The 19,605-nt window shown below is 35.4% G+C and overlaps 1 protein-coding gene across 3 annotated transcripts in view; it reads left to right on the top strand.

The window, feature by feature from the left end:
- The window catches only part of LPGAT1 (lysophosphatidylglycerol acyltransferase 1), a 119,949-nt gene that overhangs the window by 60,083 nt on the left and 40,261 nt on the right, over nt 1-19,605 (top strand). For all 3 annotated transcript variants that reach the window (XM_027609830.2, XM_027609831.2, XM_027609832.2), the window contains exons 3-4: nt 14,583-14,701; nt 18,700-18,795. In XM_027609830.2, the coding sequence (XP_027465631.2) occupies nt 14,583-14,701; nt 18,700-18,795 (215 nt within the window). The remainder of the gene's footprint in view (nt 1-14,582; nt 14,702-18,699; nt 18,796-19,605) is intronic.

Here is a 19,605-nt window from a genome sequence, read left to right as displayed (position 1 = left end):
TGTGGAGAAGCAGAACAATATAAAGAAAGGAGAAAAACCAGAGCAAAAATCCATTTGTAGATCTGCCATGCTGCAATAAGCATTATCCTTGGTAATCACATTTGCCCCCTGCCTCTAGCCCCCTGGCAACCCCTGATCTGTTCTCTTTCACTATAATTTTGTCTTTTTGAGAATGTCATATAAATGGAACCTTTTGAGATGGACCTCTTTCTCTCAGCATACTTTTGAAAGTCACCCAAGTTGTTGCATGTATCATTAGAATGTTCTTTTCTTTTGCTGAGTAGTAGTCCATTGAATGGATGTACCACAGTTTATATCCATTCAGCTGTTAAAGGACTTTTGGGTTGTTTCCAGTTTTTAGCAATTATGAATAAAGCCAGTATAAATATTCATGTACAGGTTTCTGTGTTCTGTAAGTTCCCCTTTGTCTGGAATAGGAGAAAACAAACTATGCCCCATGGGCCACATTTTTCTGTTTTTATATGGCCCTATGAGCTAAGAGTGGCTTTTACATTTGTAAATGTTTGTAAAAATCAACAACAAAAAAAGAATATGCAGCAGAGACATATGTGGCCTGCAAAGCTTAAAGTATTTACTGGCTGGCCCTTTACAGAAAACGTTTGCTGATCCTTGCTCTAGGTAAATACCCATATTCCTGTGTCATATGGTAAGTGTATTTTTAATTTTATGGGAAACTGCCAAACTGTTTCCAGAATGGCTCACCTTTCCACATTCCCATCAGCAGTATCTCCAAGTTCCAATTTTTTTGCATCCTTGCCAAAACTTGGTATTCTCAGTATTTTTAAGTTTAGTCATTCTAATAAGTGTTTACTGGTTGCTCATATGGTTTTAATTTGTATTTCCCTAATCACTAATGATGGTTGAACATGTTGTCATAGTCATTTGTCATCCTTATATCCTCTTTGGTGAAGTATCCAAGTTTTTTGCCTAGTTTTAATTGGGTGGCTTGTTATGTTACTGCTGAGTTTTTAAAGTTCTTTATATATTCTGGATACAAAGATACAAATCCTTTGTTGGCTATGTGATTGTATATATTTTCCCCCAGTCTTTTTATCCCCTTAACATATCTTTTGCTGAGCAAAAGGTTTAAATTTTGATGAAGTCCAATTTACTGATTTTTTTTCTTTTATGGATTGTGCTTTTTCTGTCATGTCTAAGACATGCTTAGCCCCAGGTCATGGATGTTCTAAGTTTTCTTAGAAGTTTTGTAGTTGTAAGTTTTACATTTAGCTCTCTGATCCATTTTGAATTAGTTCTATAAGGTATGGGTTGAGATTTCATATTTTTGTAATTTTGTTTGTTGAAAAGACTATTTTGTTTTCCTCCATGGGATTGACTTTGCACCTTTGTCAAAACTCGCTTAGCCATATTTGTGTGGTCTATTTTTAGCCTTTCTTTCTGTTCCGTTGATCTTTGTGTCTGTCCTTCACCAGTACCACACCATTTTGATTACTGTAGCTTTATAGTGAGTTTTTAAATCGGGTAGTGTGATTCCTCCAACTTTATTCTTCTTTTTCAAAGTTATTTTGGCTATTCTAGTTTGTTGGCCTTTCTTTATAAATTTTAGAATCTATTATCTGTATCTGAAAAATTTCCTGTAATATCGATTGGAATTACATTATATTTGTAGATTAATTTGTGGGAGAATTAGCTCTTTACTTTGTTGAATCTTTCAGTCCACAAACATGATATTCATTTCATTTTGGCCTTCTGTGATCTCTTCCATCAATGTTTTAGAGTTTTTAGCATACAGATCCCATCTATGTGTTTTACATTTATATCTGAGTATATTTTTTGAACTATTGTAAATAGGATTTAAACATTTTTTGATTTCCTCTTGTTCATTTCTAGTATAAAAAAAGATTGATATTTTGTGTGTTGACTTTATATCCTTCAACTTTATTAAACTCACATTAATAATGAGAGTTTTTTTGTTTTGTTTCAAATTTTTATTTAAATTCCAGTTAGTTAACATATAGTGTCATATTGGTTTCAGGAGTAGAATTTAGTGATTCATCACTTACATATAACACCCAGTGTTCATCATAGCAAGTGCCCTCCTTAATACTCATCACCCATTTAGCCCATCGTCCACCCACCTTCCTCCATCAACCTTTAGTCTATTCTCAATAGTTAGTCTCTTATGCTTTGCTTTCCTCTTTTTTTTTCTTCCCATATCTTCATCTATTTTCTTTCTTAAATTCCACATGAGTAAAATATATAGTCTTTGTCTTTCTCTGACTGACTTATTTCACTTAGCATAATACACTCTAGTTCCATCCATGTCATTGGATGGCAAAATTTCACTCTCTTTGATGGCTGAGTAATATTCCATCATATATATATATATATATATATATATATACATACACACACACACACACACACACACACACACACACACACACACACACCATATCTTCTTTATCCATTCATCAGTTGATGGACATTTGGGCTCTTTCCATATTTTGGCTATTGTTGCTAATGCTGCTATAAAAATCAGGGTACATATGCCCCTTGAATAATGAGAGCTTTTTGTAGATTAGTTGGGATAGTCTACATAGATATTCATGCCATTGGAATATGAACAGTTTTAGCTCCCTTTCCAACCTATATGTCTTTTTTTTCCTTGCATTATTGAACTTCCAGAATATTGTGAAATAAGAAAGGAAATTTGATATCCTTGCCTTGTTCTGAATCTTATGGGGGAGGCATTAATATATAATTACTACTAAATATTATGTTAGCTATAGGTTTGGTGTAGAAACACTTTGTTACATTGAAGAAGTTCCTTTCTATTCTTAGTTTACTAAGAGTTTTTTTTATTATGAATGGATATTGAAATTTGTTAAATATTTTTGTGCATCAATTCATATGTCTTAGTCCATTCAGGCTGCTATAACAAAATATCACAAGTTGGGTGGCTTATAAACAACAGAAATTTATCACTTATGGTTCTGGAGAGTGGGAGGTCCAAGATCAAGGTGCCAGCATGGTCACCTTCTAGTGAGGGCTCTCTCCATCTTTCTTGGCCTTCTCACTCTGCCCTCACATGGTGGAATGGGCTGGGGATCTCTGGCGGATCTCTTTTATGAGAACAGTAATCCCACTCATGAGGCCACACCCTCATGACCTAATTACCTCCCAGAGACCCCATTGACTAAGTAGCATCACCTTTGAGGGTTAGGATTTCAACATATGGATTTTAGGGGGACACAGCTGTTCAGACCATAGCAATATGATCACACGGTTTTTCTTATTTAGACTGTTAACATGGTGGATTACTTTGATTGATTTGTAATATTGAACCAACCTTGCATTCCTGTGATAACTCTTACTTGGTTGTGGTGTATACTGTTGGAGTCCACTTGCTAATATTTGTTGAGGATTTTAATGGATATTAATCTGTAGTTTTCTTTTGTATTTTTCTGGTTTTGATATCAGAGTAATGCTGGTCTCATAAAATAAAAAATAAACTTGGAAGTATTCTCTTCTGTTTTCTAGAAGAGATTGTTTAAAATTGGTGTTCTCTTTCTAAATGTTTAGTAGAATATGCCAGTGATACCACCTGGGCTGGAAATTTTTGACTATATAATCAATTTCCTTAATAGAGTTATATACTATTCAGGTTATTTAATCTTTGATGAGTTTGTTAGTTTGTGGTTTTCAAGGAATTGGTCCTTTCACTCAAATTGTCAAATTTATGTTTGTAAAATTGCTCATAATATACCTTTAATTTTTTTAATCTTTGTGATATGTGTAGTGATGTCCTTTCACTCCTGACATTGATAATTTGGGGTGTTTTTTTGGTTAGTTTTGCTAGAGGTTTATAAATTGTATTGATTTTCTTAAAGAGCTTCTTTTGGTTTCATTGATTCTCTTTGTTTTCTATTTTATCTAAGGTTTCATTGGTTTCTGCTCTTTTGATTCTTTGGAACTCTGTTATCCATTTAGAACTTATTTACATCCATCAAAGTTTTTAGATTTCTGTGAGTTTTTTCACTGACTCAAAGAACATATTAGAGGGCGCCTGGGTGGCTCAGATGGTTAAGCGTCTGCCTTCGGCTCAGGTCATGATCCCGGGGTCCTGGGATCGAGTCCCGCATCGGGCTCCCTGCTCCTTGGGAGCCTGCCTCTCCCTCTGCTTCTCTCTCTCTCTCTCTCTCCCTCTCTCATGAATAAATAAATAAAATCTTTAAAAAAAAAAAAGAACATATTAGAAAGTCATGTCTTCTAAATTTGTGCATGTGTTTTTCAGTCAGGTTTATTGTGGTATAATTTGCATACAGTAAAATTTACCCCTTGTAGTTTATAGTCTATGAGTTTTTGACAGACATATGCAGTTATATAACCAGCATCACAATCAAGATATACAGCAGTTCCATTACTTCCTAAAATACATTTTTGTGCTTTTAACTTACTTGTTTTGGTAACTTAACATTTGTAAATAGAAACATTTTTACTCTTTGTTTTAAGAAAGTTACCATAGTTTTTAGATCAGAAACCCCATAGTTCTTTGTTTGTGTACTTATTTTTCTAGCACTTTCTGTAATAAATAGCCAGTACCCAGCATTAGGGAATTAACTAAGCTATAGGACTTATATGTAATAAAGTATTATAGCATTAAAAATAAGGTAGAAGCATATTTGATGATAACAATTTGATATATTAAACTTCAAATGGTATAACACAGTATGTTAAGTATCATTGCTTTTTGGCTTGAAAATTTATCTTTATACACATAGAAAAATCATTGGAAGATATACTACAAAATTTTTAATAGTGTCTTCTTATCTCTGGATAGTGGAATTTTGGGTGATTTTCTTTTCTGGGTTGTTTAGTATTATTTTAATTCACTAGAATTACATACATTATTTTATATTCAGAAATTATACATTTTTTAGAAAAAGTTAACCTTCATCCTATTTTTAAGTAATACCTTAAAAAGTAATCTTTCTAGGTTGTATTTTTTTATTATATTTTTTATTATATCAATATTCAGAGATTTTTAAAATTATGAAGATATAATTTGTTCATAGCTGAGCCATATACTAAAATTGTGTTTACTTTTACTTTCCTACACAGTGTTTTCCCTAGAGTTAGTAAATTTTGTTTTTTTGTTTTTTGTTTTGTTTTTCCTTTGCTTACTTTTCTCTGAAATGATCACTAATTCAACCCCAAACTTCTTGTCAGTTTTAGAGTTCTCAAGTCATTCAGATGCTATTCTGTCAATTTCATCTTTTTGGACAGTTTCTCTGGAAAATCCCTAACTTACTCCAATTTGGACTGGTTATCCAGTATGTCTAGTGTGCAGCTCACATCCTGGGACCTCCCTTTCCTGTCTTCCGGGGAATTCCTTTTGCCTGTCTCTGGATTTGCATTCCCAGTTTCTTATATCATAGTTTTCTCTTTCTTGGTTTTTCCCCTTATTTGGCAAGCACATATCCAGCTTCCTGCAAACAAGAGGTTTGTTTTTTGAGATGTTGCACACCTGAAAATATTTTTTCTACTGTCACAACTGATGAATAATTTGGGTAGAGAATTCCAGGTTGGAAATAGTTCCTTTTCAGGATTTTGAAACCGTAACTCTGCCATCTTTTAACTTTCTGTAGCTATTGTCCAAAGCCAATCTGATTCCTTACCTTTGTTTCCTATTTTTTTCTTTCTGAACATTTGTAGCATCTTCTCTTTGGCTGCATTGTTCTGAAACTTTGTGAGTATGTATGCCTTGATGTGGGTATTTTCATCCACTGTACTGGTTATTGGATGTTCCCTGTCAATCTGGTAATTTACATCTTTAGATGTTAATTATTTCTTTGACTTCTTTTCCTCTGTTCTTTTTTCTGGAACTTCTATTATTTGAATGTTAGACTTTGTGGAATGGCCCTCTCATGTTCAAATCTTTTCTCTCCTGTTTTTCAACTCTTTATCTACCTTCCAGAAGATTTCCCCAACTTTATCTCCCAATCTTTCTATTAAGATTTTTATTTTTACTAACATGGTGATTTCCAACAGTTCATTTTTCTTCTCTAAGTGTTCCTTTTTTTTTTTTTTTTTAAGCATCTTGTTTTTATCTCATGGTTATATTGCCATCATCGTCATCATCATCTCTTACCTCAGTGTATTAATGCTGGTCTCTTTTGAAGTTTTCTTTTTCATGTGTTTGTTTCCTCCAGGTCCTTTATTTTTCTATTTTCTGTCTTTCACATTAAGGGCTTTTTTGGGGTATCTGGTAATAACACATGACTATGGTTTTTTAAAAAAAATTTAACAATTTATTTAAACTGAAAAACAAAACAAACAAAAACAGTTCACCCATTCACCCTCCCCACTCCCACAGCCCTCTGGCAACCACCAGTCTGTTTTCTGTGTCTATGAGCTTGACGTTTGTTTGCTTGCTTTTTAAAAAGATTCCACATATAAAAAAGATCATACAGTATTTGTCTTTCTCTGACTTATTTTACTTAGCATAAAACCCTCAAGGTCTATCCATATTGTTGCAAATGGCAAGACTTCACTTTTTTTTTTATGGCTGAATAATATTCCTCCATGTTTGTGTGTGTGTGTGTGCATGTGTGTGTGTGTGTGTGTGTGTGTGTGTGTGTGTTTTCTTTATCCATTCATTCATTGATGAGCACAGGTTGTTTCCATATCTTGGTTAATGTATAAACTGCTGCAGTGAACATGGAGGTCACATGTCTTTTCCAGTTAGTGTTTTTCTTTTCTTCAGATAAATACCTAGAAGTGGAATAGGGAGCTTTTCCTAAATGTCTGGGCCCTGCTTCTGGGAGTTTGAATAGGATGGGTAAGGGTGGAGGTAGGGGATGGATCGAGTATCTCTATTAGAGTAGCCCTCTCTCCAGTTTCTTTTAGTTAATCTCCCCCTTGCTTGCTTCTTCCTCACCAGCCAGCTTCCCCTCCATTAATCAGTACCTGCTTTCTCACGGCCACCTTTAATTAATATCCTCGTCCCCTTCTATCTTGCCCCATTTGCTCTGCTATCCCCTAACTTTGGATGGACCCAGTCTGCCTCCACTATGGGCTAGTAATAGCCACAGTTCTTGAGGTATGTGAAATTCTTTCACTTTTTTTGGTGGGGAGGAGTCACTCTTTAGTCTTGACTATTCATCTTAGAATACCTGACCTTACATGACACAGTAGAAATATGACTCTCTAACTTAATAGTGATTCCAAAAGTGACTTCAACTGCCATGTAATCCAGTTACCCAGGACTTCTGTGCTTCTATCAATTATATAGCACTCATTTTCACTTTATATTTGAGCAGCAGCAATAATATCCATATTTTATAAATAAGAAAAATGAAGCATTGAATGGTAAAACAGTTTGTGACATGAACTTTCAGGCATAATTTTTTTTGAACTTAGAAAGGTGAGCTCTTGTGGTCATATATTAAGCAACCTTCCTTCCCCACATAATTCTGTTTTGTGAGTCAGTATAATGGCCTTATCGTCACTGTTTTTAAGGAATTTCTGATGGGTTCATATTGCTTTTATTTTCTCTTTTAGATGTGAACTGTCTCGATCAATACTAGTCTATAACTTTTGGGGGAGGTTTATTGATGATATGTTAGAAAGAGAGAAAAAAGTGTGTGTGTGTGTGTGTGTGTGGTAGGTGATAATCTTTGGCTTTGGTTTTTAACAAGAATTTTAAAAATTCAGTTAGAACCAGAGAAGTTTTCTTTCAGATTTTATTCAGTTGTCCTTCGTTCTCTTTGGAAATAGTGGACCTGACCTCGTTCTTTTTTGAGAATTCATTTCATAGAACAGTGTGTTAATATATTTGTTCTCCAGTCCAGTCCAGTGTAAGAACTGGCAGGGATCCAGAGCTTCTGTTCTTTAACATGCAAATAATTCTATTCCTTGGTTGGGATATTGGCTCCATTATTATACTAACAGGTTCTGGGAAAGCAAGGTATGAACTGAGGAACATACCTACTTCATACATAAAATAAATGCCTTTTCTCTACAAGCATTTTTATCTTGATTTTGTTTATCATATGACTTTCTAACAGTGATCTTTGAAGAATGTAGTGGTATGGTAAAAGTATGATAAAAGAATACCATAAATATTGGAAACTAAATTTATTGAATAAAATTGAGATTTTACAAAATTCAACGTGACTTTATTGCTACATCAGGATAATTTTTTAATAAAAATTTGATTGAACTACCTTCACTTGTTTGATTCAGTATGCCATGTGAGTCTTAGTAAATTGACACTTAGTTTGAAAATAAATTTTGGCTAAGTTATGGCTGAGAGATAAAATATATATTGAATTAACTCTTAGTGATTATACCCTGAAAGGATTATAGAAATGAACACTAAGAGCCATTTATAATACATAACGTCAGATGTCTATTATAAAATGTTCTAGATGTTTAAAGTACAGTGCCATTCTTTTCCTATATTTGATCAGAAAAAAACTATAATTTGGGGGGGAATAGAATAGGAAAGAGAGAAAAGGGATGGGGAAAGTTGAGGTGGGTGGGGTATATGAGTTTCAGGGGGCTGCTGTAATATAACAGAGTACCACAAACAGGGTGGCTTCAAACAAGAGAAGTTTATTCTGTCATAGTTCTGGAGGTTTGAAGTCTAAAATCAAGGTATGGGCATGGCCATTCTCTCTCGGAAAGCTCTAGGGGAGGATCCTTCCTTGCCTCTTACTGCTTCTGGTGGTTGTCCTCAGTCCTTGGCTTACAGACCTGTCACTCCAGTCTCCAACGCTGTTGTCCCATGGCATTCTCCCTGTGAATCTCTCTGTCCACATTTCCCTCTTCCTAAAGGACACCCATCATATTGGGCTTGGATGTAGGGCCCACCCTAATCCAGTAAGACCTCATCTTAAATTGATTATCTCTGCAGAGACCCTGTTTTCAAATAAGGTCCCATTTACAGATTTTGGATGGATGTAAATTTGGTTGCGGGGGGACACTATTCAAACCATTTCAAAGGGTTCTAAATTCAATTTAAGAGATTTAAGCCAACACACTGGATTTATCTACCCTGTATAAAGCAAATAGGTAGGATACATTCTATGTAAAAAAAACTTATTTTCCCGCTACATAGACCTAGGTATCTAGCATTTTCCATTCATGTGGCAGAAATTGCATTAAAGGAATATTTGGTTATGAAACCTCTGTTTATATAGATGTGGAGCCAGAAGACTTTCCACATTACCTCTTAATAGCTCAATATTTATAGAACCAACCTAGACTTTTGAATGTTTTAACTGCTATTAGAATAATACTTTTGATCTTTTTATTTTATTTTCCTTTTTTCCCTTTTTTAAATTTAAATTCAATTAATTAACATACAATGTATTATTAGTTTCAGAAGTAGAGGTCAGTGATTCATCTGTCTTATATAATACCCCGTGCTCATTACATCACATGCCCTCCTTAATGTCCATCTCCCAGTTACCCTATCCCTCCAGCAATCCTCAGTTTGTTTCCTATGATTAAGAGTCTCTTATCATTTGTCTCCCTCTCTGATTTCATTTTATTTTTTCCTCTCTTCCCCTATGCTCCTCTCTTTTGTTTCTTAGATTCCACATATGAGTGAGATCATATGATAATTGTCTTTCTCTGATTAACTTATTTTGCTTAGCATAATACCCTCTAGTTCCATCCATGTTGTTACAAATGGCAAGATTTCATTTTTTTGATGACTGAGTAATGTATATATACCACATCTTCTTTATCCATTCATCTGTCAGTGGACATCTGGGCTCCCTCCATAGTTTGGCTATTGTGGACATTGCTGCTATAAACATTGGGGTTCAGGTGCCCTTTGGATCACTACATTTATATCTTTGGGGTAAATGCCCAGTAGTGCAATTGCTGGGTCATAGGGTAGCTCTATTTTTAACTTCTTGAGGAACCTCCATACTGTTTTCCAGAGTGGCTGCACCAGCTTGCATTCCCACCAACAGTGTAGGAGGGTTCCCCTTTCTCCACATCCCTGCCAACATCTGTCGTTTCCTGACTTGTTAATTTTAGCCATTCTGACTGGTGTGAGGTGGTATCTCATTAAGGTTTTGATTTGTATTTCCCTGATGCCAAGTGATGTTGAGAACTTTTTCATGTGTCTGTTGGCCATCTGTATGTCTTCTTTGGAGACCTGTCTGCCCATGTCATCTGCCTATTTCTTGATTGGGTTATTTGTTCTTTGGTGTTGAGTTTGATAAGTTCTTAGACTTTGGATACTAGCCCTTTACCTGATAAGACATTTGCAAATATCTTCTCCCATTCTGTGGATTGTCTTTTGGTTTTGTCAACTGTTTCCTTTGCTGTGTAAAAGCTTTTTATCTTGATGAAGTCACAATAGTTCATTTTTGTCTTTGTTTCCCTTGCTTTTGGAGACGTGTCTAGCAAGAAGTTGCTGCGGCCAAGGTCACAGAGGTTGCTGCCTGTGTTCTCCTCTAGGATTTTGATGGATTCCTGTCTCACATTTAGATCTTTCATCCATTTTGAGCATATCTTTGTGTATGGTATAAGGAAATGGTCCAGTTTCATTCTTCTGCATGTGGCTGTCCAGTTTTCCCAATACCATTTGTTGAAGAGACTGTCTTTTTTGCATTAGATATTCTTTCCCACTTTGTCGAAGATTAGTTGACCATAGAGCTGAGGGTCCATTTCTGGGTTTTCTATTCTGTCCCGTTGATCTACATGTCTGTTTTTATGCCAGTACCACCATACTGTCTTGATGATTACAGCTTTGTAATAGAGCTTAAAGTCTGGATTGTGATGCTACCAGCTTTGGTTTTCTTTTTTAACATTCCTCTGGCTATTCGGGATCTTTTCTGGTTCCATACAAATTTAGGATTATTTGTTCCAGCTCTGTGGAAAAAAAATTGATGGTATTTTGATAGGGATTGCATTGAATGTATAGATTGCTCTAGGTAGCATAGACATTTTAATATCTGTTCTTTCAGTCCATGAGCATGGAATGTTTTTCCATTTCTTTGCGTCTTCCTCAATTTCTTTCATGAGTGTTCTATAGTTTTCTGAGTACAGATCCTTTGCTTCTTTGGTTAGGTTTATTCGTAGGTATCTTATGGTTTTTGGTACAATTGTAAATGGGATCGAGTCCTTAGTTGCTCTTTCTTCTGTCTCATTTTTAGTGTATAGAAATGCAACTGATTTTTTCATTTTATATCCACAACACCTAATAGTGCCTGGTGCTGGCTTACTGAATGAGGAATGAATTAATGAAAGAATAGTGTGTGTGTGTGTGTGTGTGTGTGTGTCTTTCTGTCTCTGTTGAAGGATTGTCAACAGAGGCACAATGGGGGAATTTTTATTTAGCAAATATATCTCCCTCCATTCTTTTTACTTTATTGTATTTTTTGAGAAAGGGTATGAGTGGGGTGGGGGGAGGGGCAGAGGGAGAGGAAGGGAGAGAATTTTTTTTTTTAAAACATTTTATTTGAGAGAGAGAGCATGCATGAGTGAGTGGAGGGGCATAGGGAGAAGCAGACTCCCTGCTGAGCAGGGAAGCCCAATTGGGGGCTCGATCCCAGGACCCCAGGATTATGACCTGAGCTGAAGGTAGCCACTTAATTGACTCAGCCACCCAGACACCCTGGGAGGGAGGGAATCTTAAGCAGTCTCCACGCCCAGTGCCCAGTGCACTCGCACCACCCGCCCCGTGGGGCTCTGTGCTGGTGTGGAGTCTGCTTGAGATTCTCTCTCTTCCTCTTCCTTTGCCCCTCCCCCATTCATGTGCACTCTCTCTCAAATAAATTTTTTAAAAATCTTTAAAAAAATGGTTAAGATGATAAATTTTGTGTTATGTATATTTCATCACAATTAAGAATTAAAAAGGGAGACTAGTTAAATTTTAATATATCTATGTAAAGGAATATTATGTAATCATATAATTTGTATACCAGTATGGAACAATATACTATAAGTAACAACAGCAAAATGCAGAACAGTGTGTCAGGGATGCCACCAGTTGGGTTTTAAAAATGATGGAGGGAGGGGCACCTGGGTGACTCAGTCGGTTAAGCATCCAACTCTTGATTTCTGCTCAGATCAATATCTCAGGGTCATGAGATCTTGATTTCAGCTCAAATCAAGATCTCAGGGTCATGAGATCAAGCCCCACTTCAGCCTTGCTCTCTTTCTCAAAAAATATAATATATCTCAGTCAGTCACTCAACTGACTGAGCCACCCAGGCATCCCTCATCTTAACCATTTTTAAGTGTACAGTTCAGCACTGTTAAGTATATTCACATTATTGTGTAACCAATCTCCGGAACTTCTCATCTTGCAAAACTGAAACTCTCTACTAATTGGATAGCACCTTCCCAATTCCCTCTCCTGGAAACCATCACTGTTTTTCAATTTCTATGAATTTGAACTAGTCTCCCTTTTGAGTTGTTTTCCTCTTTCCTCCTTTTTTTTTTTTTTTCCTAAGATTTATTTATTTGTTTTAGAGAGAAAGAGCATGAAAGGGAGGAAGGGGCAGAGTGAAAGGGAAAGAGGATCTTAAGCAGACTCCAAGCTGGGCCTAGAGCCTGACACAAGGCTCGACCTCAAGACCATGAGATCATGACCTGAGCCAAAACCAAGAGTCGGTCACTTAACCAACTGTACCACCCAGGCGCCCCTTCCTCTTTGCTCTTACAAATAAGGCTGTGATAACTAGTTTTGCATATGTGTCAGTCTGCACATAAATATCTGTAAGTTGAATTCCTAGAAGTAGAATTTCTGGATAAAAAGATTTCTGCATTTCTCAGTTTTGATATATATTGCCAGACTGACTTCCCAAATTGTACCAATTCATACTCCCCACAGCAATGTATGATACAGCAGCTGTTTAAATATGTTTCAGTAGTTAGCTTGTCAGCTGAGCTGAGTTGGGAACTTGGGGAAGGAAAGGCCACTGGAAGGAAAGTTGGTGCTGCTGCCTTTTTCAAGGGGCTGGGCTGGGTTCTCTCCCAGTGTTCTACCTCTATTTAAGGATTATTTGACATCCCTTTAGTGTAGTTTTATGCTGCGTTCATTTAAAAAACTAAAATAAAAATTTTCCCATACAGTATAAGCCATTTGAGTGTTGGATAACATTTGAGTGTTGGTAATGATTAGAATACCTCACTTTGCAAAGCGGTCCCACAACTTAAGACTATGTTTAGCCCAGCTGAAAATTTCCTTAATACAAATTTTTTTTTTTTATGAAGATGGTCTCTTTTGTTTTTTTTAAATGTTTTATTTATTTATTTATTCATGAGAGTCAGAGGCAGAGGGAGAAGCAGGCTCCCCGCCCAGCAGGGAGCCCGATGCGGGACTCGATCCCAGGACCCCGGGATCATGACCTGAGCCGAAGGCAGATGCTTAACCATCTGAGCCACCCAGGTGCCCTCCTTAATACAAATTTTAAGGTCTTTAAAATCAATAAATAGATACCTTGCTTAAATGGGTTTTAACAGAAAGAAACAATTAGCAGACCCGTTTTCTCACGTGAACTCTTATGAGGAGCTCCCCTATGTTGGGGTGACAGTGGAGGGTGGCTGGAGAAGGAGGGAGGCTGGAGGAGGCAGAGCAGGTGAGCTCCACATCTCCCCATGCCTATTGCATCCAGAACTCTTACAGGCAGGCGGGTTGACTTCTTTGCCTTTAGCCGTGCGTGAGAGGAGTGAATACTAATGTATAATCAGCCTCTCATAATTCATATCAGAGATTTGAGGAACCCTGGAAGCTTTGTCTTGTAGAATCCTGATGTTCAAAACTGATGCTCAATTATCTTTTTTCTGTGAAGTAGATTTACTGTAAAATGAGGCATAACTACATAGAGATAACCAGTGTTTTCCTTCGAGTGTACATATAGGTTCTGGTACAATGACTTTTCGTCTGGAGGTTCTTAATAAGTGTAACATCTTTATTAGTTTTCTTATTTAAAAGTGAAAATACTTGCATATATTTGTAATATTTTCACATTTTATTATAAGGTAGAATTTGAGGCGCTCTGGAAACCTTGTCCTAATCATGATCAATATCAATAGTTCAGAATTCATTCCCCTAGACTTTTTTTATTGTATTACATGACAAATTTTATTCCTTCTTTTAAAAGGTGGAATCATGCTATATATATTGTTTTGTGATTTGCTTTATTTCCTTGATAAGAAGTCCTTTTTGCGTTAGTGTATAGAGATACTCTCTATTCTTTCAGTGGATTTGTACTCTTCCATTATATCATAACTTTCTTATCTACTCCCCTATTGGTGAATATTTAAGTTCCAGTAAACATCCTTTATGCATCTATCTTTGCCTATTTGGACAAATGTTTCTGCAGGATAAATTCTAAGAAGTAGAACTTCTAGATCAAAGGATGACCATTTTTACATTTTAATGGATATTTGGGGGCTTTATACGATGTTAGATTGACAGCCTGATACTTATTGGAAGTAAACTTAGTTCGGACTTTCAGAGTTTTAGCTAAGTGATCTATCATCATGGATGTACACCAGTTTGTCTAATATAAGGTTTCTAGTAATGTAGAATCTCTAAAGTGACAGTTTTTTTGTTCTTCCAGTGATGGAATGGGGGGACGATATTAAAGCAGTTTCACAAGATGAAGCAGTAATGTTGGTCAATCATCAGGCAACAGGAGATGTATGCACTCTGATGATGTGCCTCCAGGACAAAGGACTGGTAAGCATCCTGAAGGCAGACGTAGACAGCAGGAGGGGGAGGTTAATGAAGAATCTATTCAAGTATCTTACTGCGGTTTGGAATGTAAACTGTAATATCTCTACTTTTCCTGGAAATTGAGAAAACTTAAAAAATATATATATATAATTCTAAGCATAATTCCAACTCCAGGACAGGAATGTGGAGACTTTCAAACAAGTAACTGGAAAATAATGTGGATGATATCTCCTAGAGCTATTTTTAAAAAAGTAATTGAGGCAAAATCAGAGTTAAGATGTTCAGATTGGGGGCTGTCTTGAGGTGAAGTGGTGGGTCACTGGTTTGAAAAACAGACACAAAAAACAGTATTGTTTAAGATAGAAGAGTCTAGTTGGTCAATGAACTAGATAATCTTGGGGATCTTTAGAAGAAAAAAAACATAAATATTTTGGATTTCCTTTATAAAGCAAATTGAAAGGAAAGATATTAGGCCCATTTTATTAAGTGTTACTAGGCTATATATAATAAATTTATAAATTAACATTAAAGTAATAAGTAATAAATTAGCATTAAGAGAATTATCACCTTAGAAGTTAAAGAGGTTGTGTTCATAGAAAACTAAATAGAAAGTGTATAAATTAATGGAATTAGTATTTATCCTAATAGTAAAAAACAAACCCATAGATGTTTATTAAGTGCTTCATATTCATGGTCAGTGACTGTAAGGATTGAACACCATCCTGTAAGACAGTGTCCTCTCAAAGGAGCTAACAGTCCAGCATTGGTGGAAGGAAAGTATAGTGAACAGTACTTAACTGCAAAATGAAAGGTATTTAGTGGAGGGTGAGCTCCCCATGTATGATAGGTATAGAAAACTTTGTAGAGGGGAAAGGACATAAACTTGGCCTAGTTAGAGTGGTGAAGCAAGGGCCTTCTTCCTTAGTGAAACAGTCTTGGCCAGAACACCAGAGCAAACTAAGCCTGGTATGTTTAGTTCCTAGAGATTTTGATTCAGTAGGTCAGGGTTAGGGGTCAGAAAAGGAGGTGAGAGTAAAGTAAAATATGCTTAACTATTGTAGAATCTGTTTTTCATGTTTATCTGAAAAGCAGAGGCATAATCTTGCTGGAATGTGGAATAAATTCAATCCTTTCTTATATTCAGAATCTTGAACTGTTAAAAGAATATCACTGTATAAATGTATTTGCGCTTATAATAATATTTATTACTTGTGATGATGTTAAAATTTTGTAAAGCCTAGTTTATTTGGTTTTCATCAAAGAGAATCCCCAATTAACATTTTTTATTCTTACTGATATGGTCATTACATTCATAGTGATTTTTCTGAGGGTTTACAGTGTCCTTAATTGGTTTTTGAATTTCAAAGAATGATTACAGTGGTCAGTATAAATACGCCTAACTTAATCACTCTCACCCGAGTTTGGCATGGATGATAACTCTATTAACTAGAATATTAGGTAATCTGAAATTCACCAATTGTGTGGACAAAAGAAAATCTGCCTTGTTTGTTTCCTTTTGTAAAAAGATTTCTGTTAGTTTGACTTAGGTTCATTTTTCTGTCCAGAGTAATTTTGTTTTTATTTTCAGATGAGTTATATGAAACATTTTTATTATGATCTGATATTAATGAATAATTTGAAATCTTGAATTTTTTTTATCTTTTTTCATAAAGGAGTAATTTAGAAATATAAAGCTGGAAGCATCGTAATCTCTCCCTCCTGCCTAATATGTACAGGGCAATATTAATTTATATTTACCAGTAAGAATGTTTACTTGACTTATTGCATACTCCGTGGGTACATTCGAAGAAAGAAGGCTAATGCTAAATTGTGGGCCAATTAAAAAATATTAGTTTAATGGCGATATGTGAGTGTAACATAGCTTTTGGAATTCAGGGGACTTCTTGTAGCACCCTTCAGTGTTAGCGGGGGTCCCATTGGCCCATTGGTAGGACAACACTGTTTTCCTGAACTGTCCTGGGCGTTGCTGGCTGTTTTCCATACCTGACTGCTACCCACTAAATGCTGGTAGCACGCCCTACCTACCCTTCGTGACAACCCAGATTGTCCTTACAGATTTCTAAACAGGAGAACCATTGACTTAACTATACTTTCAGAAGGATATAAAGAACGTAGTCCTTCATGTAAGCCTCTCTAGATTTTTTGATACGTAGAAAACCCATGCTTCCAGATAAAGACTAATTGATGTGGGCCAATTCTGTTTCTTGGAATTACCTAACAGAGCTCTGAGTGACAGACCTATGAAACACTGAGAGTTGCTTCAGGCAGCTGGTGTTTACTGGCCCTCTTTTGAGGAATATGAAACAAAGGATTCATTGTATTTTCCAAATGTGCGGGTACCTTTTAAATAAGTATCTGTGAATTGAGTCATGCCCTTTTATGACAAATGATAAAACTAAGAATTTTTATTTCTGTCAAAATAACTGTATTAGACATATAATAAACATTTATTGACTTGTAACATTTCCCCTAAAATAAGTTGGGACAGAATTATGCATACAAATCTCAGAAGATAGCTTGGCTATCTTACGAATGGATTTGTTTTAGGTGACCCTTCTAACTGAAGAGATAAATCCACTGTAAATGTAAGGTTAAACATAAAAACTAGTGGCTTTAGTGTTGGTATTTTAAACCCAGAAACCAATAAATTGCCACTAAACTTCATACTGTGTATAAAGCTCAAGTATTTTATAGGTTGAAGCAACTTGCTTTTTGTTTTGTTCCTTGGGACACTTTGCAGCAAATTCCATTTAGTTCAAATCTCAATTTATTTAAACAAAGTAGTCATCATTACAAAGCAAAACAAGACTGAAAAATGAGATGTTGGCAATCATTTTATTCTGTATTAATTGCCTTAGGAAATCACTTCTTCACTGGGCATGTATTTTTATTTTTTAAAGGGATTTAACATAGTAAGGCTGATGGGGTAGGAGTTGTGTAGTTGACTTATATAGTGATGCTGAAAAATTAAGGCAGAAGCTTTAATGTTATATTATTTGTCAGCTTTTATAATGTTTTTGTAAAAGCACCAGCGATGTCAGTGCTTATTTTTTTCCTAATATGTAAGTTCATATAATTTGGTGCTTCGAGATGAAGTTTACATGTGTTATTCCCATAGAAACCAAAGTAGAGCTCTATTGCATTCTTAATTGAGGCTGTAGCTTTTAATGAATTTATTTAAGGATTATAATGAGGAATGCCATTTCCTCAGCAGGGAGGAACAATTAACTAGTTTATTAATTAGACCCTTATTTACACTTACTTTTAATTTTGAAATTTGAAATAAAGTCTTTTGCTGTGAAATGAGTATTACTTTTTTTTTTATCAGCAAGGGATACTATTTCTGTGTTTAAGAACTGAGGTGCTATAAATATTTTTATGCTGGCAAAGAGTATGGCCTTGCATAAACTAACAAATATTCTTAACATAATCTAATGCATAAATCATTCTATGAAATGAATTTTGAATGTTCTTTTATTTTGGACATTTTTGTACTTTTATAAAATTTTATAGTTTTATATTTATACATTTATAATTTATAATTTTTAATATTTTAGCCCTTAAAGTAAAGTCACATTTTATAAAGCTTTAGTGCTTATTAATTAAACTTATAGCCCTCATTTGATGACTTCATTTTATTGTTTCAAAATAATTTTACAAGTTATATAAGAATTACCAGAGACTTTGTTTAGGGTAGAACTTGGAATCCTTAAGTCCAAATTTAAGAAGTTAATTCAGTTTTATTTTTTACACAGCAATATATATCCCTCAGACCTGGGATTTCAAGACTTGGAATCCAGACCAGTAATTTTTCATGGAGACTTTGTGCTTTAATTGTAGAAATAAACACCAGATTTAAAATATTTAGGTTAATTAAGAGGATGCTTAGATGGTTATATTTAAAACTTAGAGCCCTGGCTAGACTATAGCAGGTTTCTTCTACTTAACGTGTAATTATTTCTTGCTTTTAAATATTTTAGGTTGTTGCTCAAATGATGTGGTTGATGGATCATATTTTTAAGTACACAAACTTTGGAATTGTTTCTCTAATTCACGGAGACTTCTTTATAAGACAGGTGAGTAATGAGCATTCCTTTTTCACAGTGAAAGCCTGATCAAAGTGATCCTTTATTATATATATATATTTTTTTAAAGATTTTATTTATTTATTTGAGAGAGAGAGAATGAGAGCCAGAGAGCACAAGAGCGAAGAGGGTCAGAGGGAGAAGCAGACTCCCCGCTGAGCAGGGAGCCCGATGCGGGACTCGATCCCGGGACTCCAGGATCATGACCTGAGCCGAAGGCAGTCGCTTAACCAACTGAGCCACCCAGGCGCCCTGTGATCCTTTATTATAAACATAGGCATATTGGTATGCCTATGTTTATATATATATATATATCATATATATATATATTATATAATAGAGCTCTAGTATCTCAGGGAGCTCTTCCTCTGAATCTTTGTTCTCTGAAACATTTATTTCAATCTGAATTTCAACATTTATATGCTCAAGCAGTAAAATGGTGACATTGCATATATTCTAATCTCGACCCTCCTCATCCCATCTAAACAGTACAATGTTTAGTAAAGGTTTATCAAGCACCTGCCACATTCTCAGCTCTTCTGCTTCTTAGCTATGTGAATCAGGCAAGTTATTTAAGCTTTCCAAGTTTTCTGATTTTTCAGATGAGAATAAGAGGTACTGCCCTCATAGGGTAGGAGTTAAATGAAATAATACACTCAGAACAGTGCCTGCTTCCTTCGTCATCATTTTTATCATGATTACCACTATCATCATCATCTGTATTTTCACTATTATTTTTATTGACAAGTCACTGTTACATGATAGAGAAGGTATCTAAATTGCCAGTAGGTGGGTAGGTAG

Source organism: Zalophus californianus, chromosome 10, assembly GCF_009762305.2.
Source record: "Zalophus californianus isolate mZalCal1 chromosome 10, mZalCal1.pri.v2, whole genome shotgun sequence".
NCBI lineage: Eukaryota > Metazoa > Chordata > Mammalia > Carnivora > Otariidae > Zalophus > Zalophus californianus.
This window is presented reverse-complemented; position numbering and strand designations above follow the sequence as displayed.